Source organism: Phoca vitulina, unplaced genomic scaffold, assembly GCF_004348235.1.
Source record: "Phoca vitulina isolate PV1807 unplaced genomic scaffold, GSC_HSeal_1.0 scaffold36, whole genome shotgun sequence".
In the NCBI taxonomy this organism is placed as follows: Eukaryota; Metazoa; Chordata; class Mammalia; order Carnivora; family Phocidae; genus Phoca; species Phoca vitulina.
Window position 1 is genome coordinate 11,603,117 of NW_022589739.1, and position 2,263 is coordinate 11,605,379.

The 2,263-nt window shown below is 41.3% G+C and overlaps 1 protein-coding gene across 1 annotated transcript; it reads right to left on the reverse strand.

Annotated features, from left to right (window-relative positions):
* Nucleotides 1-503: 503 nt before the first annotated feature.
* Nucleotides 504-1,448, reverse strand: LOC116646549 (olfactory receptor 51F2-like). The gene is given in 1 exon segment (XM_032427379.1): nt 504-1,448. A coding segment is annotated over 1 exon segment (945 nt).
* Nucleotides 1,449-2,263: the final 815 nt, after the last annotated feature.

The window sequence follows — 2,263 nt, forward strand, 5'->3', positions numbered from 1 at the left end:
CCTGAATAACTCTTTTAAGAATGAGGAAAGTATGCTTTTCATTGGATTTCTTTTTGTTTTCTATGCTTATTCATGTTCTGTAGTCATGAATAATAGTCTATTTGGGGAAAAAATAATCATTACCAATAAACGGTTAGAATTACTGTCATTTAGGCTTTCCTACTGATGTAAATGATATCAGACATCCCTTGAATTGCTACACCTTAGAGCTTGTAAGACCGTCTAAACTGTAAAGTCAATTTATGACTTCATTTATCCATTTCGTAGACATATTTTCACTGTGGTCCCTATTCTGTGTCAGCTGAAGCATTTGCGACTAGGCTAAAGGTACACGAGATACAATCCCTATCTCAAAAAATCCACAGTCTAGAACTTGGTAAATAGCAAGTTATTGCATCATCAGAATAGAATGAAAGCTTTTATAAATAGGCTTTTTCAAATCTAACAAGTAGCCAAATATGAGTCAGAGAGACCATGGAAAGAAAAGATATAATGAAAAATCCTTAAATGAGCTTCGAAGAGAATATTTTGAGCATGGCTTTGCGAATTTGCTTGGTCTTCATACTGTAGATTATGGGATTCATCACAGGAGGGATGAGCAGATAAACATTGGCAATGAGAGTGTGCACAAGAGGAGGGGCATGCTTCCCAAATCTGTGCACCAGTGACAAGCTGATCATGGGCATGTAGAAGATGGCAACAGCACTTATGTGTGAAACACAAGTACCAAAGGCCTTTTTTCGCTACTCTGGGGAGGCAGTGCTGAGCACAGAGTGGATGATCAGAACATAGGAGAGGAGGATCAAGATAGAATCGACACCAGCAGTAGAGATGACAATGGCCAAACCAAATGCACTGTTGGTCTTGGTGTCTGTGCATGAAAGCTTCATCACATCAGGGTGGAAACAATATGAATGGTGCAGAACATGGCTACGGCAGAAGGACAGATGCTTTAGAAGTAAGAGTAAAGGCACTAGAGCCATTGTCCCTCTAATAACAATGGCAAAGCCTACTTTGATGATCCTTGAACTGGTTAAGATTGTAGCATATCTCAGCGGGTTACAGATGGCAATAGAGCGGTCAAAGGCCATTGCCAGGAGCACTGAGGCTTCCATGAATGTGAAACCATGGACAAAGAACAACTGGCCAATGCAGGCGTCAAAACTGATTTCTCGAGCATTGAACCAGAAAATACACAGCGTGGTGACCAATGTGGACAGGCACAGCCCTAGGTCCGTGAAGGACAGCATGGGGAGGAAATAGTACATGGGTTCATGGAGGCTCAACTCAGTGAGGATGACAAACAAGATCATGCCATTCCCAGAGATGGCAATGGCACAGAGACAACAAAAAGGGATGGAGAGCCCGGCATGGTAAGTTTCAAAACCAGGGATGCCAGTAAGAAAGAAGACTGCAGGGTAGAAAATGCTCTGATTGAAGGACGGCATGATGAGTGAAGGAAACGGATTTCCCTGTAGGAAAGGACCATATCCTGTAAAGTAGGCAAGAAAGACGTTTTCACTCTCTTCTACATATCATACAATTTAGGATCGCTAGTGAGCCTTGTCTTGTCTTCAGTGGAAGCGCATACCCAGTTATCCTTTTCCTAGATTTAGAATTGATCTTGCATGAACTAGGAAAAGAGACAGAACATTAAATTGTATGAGGACACCTGGGTTTTAGCAAGAGTTACATGTTATATCTAGGCTTCAGTATATTTCCATATATACATGTATAAAAGAGGTTGTTAGAGTAGATCATGGTAATATATTTTCCAGCTCTATGATTCCATGTACATGGAGAGACAGGACATTTCTGGGCAACCCCGAGACAACACAAAAGGCAATTCATCCTGTTTTCTTCACTTCTCAGTTGCCCTTAAGAAGTCCATCAAGAGGGGATGCCTGGGTGGCTCAGTCGGTTAAGCATCTGCCTTCGGCTCAGGTCACGATCCAGGGTCCTGGGATCAAGTCCCACATCAGGCTCCTTGCTCAGTGGAGAGTCTGCTTCTCCCTCTCCCTCTGCCTGCTCCCTTGCTTGTGCTCTCTCTCTCTCCCTCTGGCAAATAAAAAAAAAAATCTTTAAAAAAAAAAGGAAGTCCATTAAAACATAAGTCCTTATGCACCCAAGGAAAATAGGATCATAAAGACAATAGTAAATATTTTCTAGAAAAATATCACTGAATAAATTAATACACAACAGCTATTAATGAAAACTAACTACTACAGAAGAACAAATTCAATCTGGCAAATAGACAGCAATG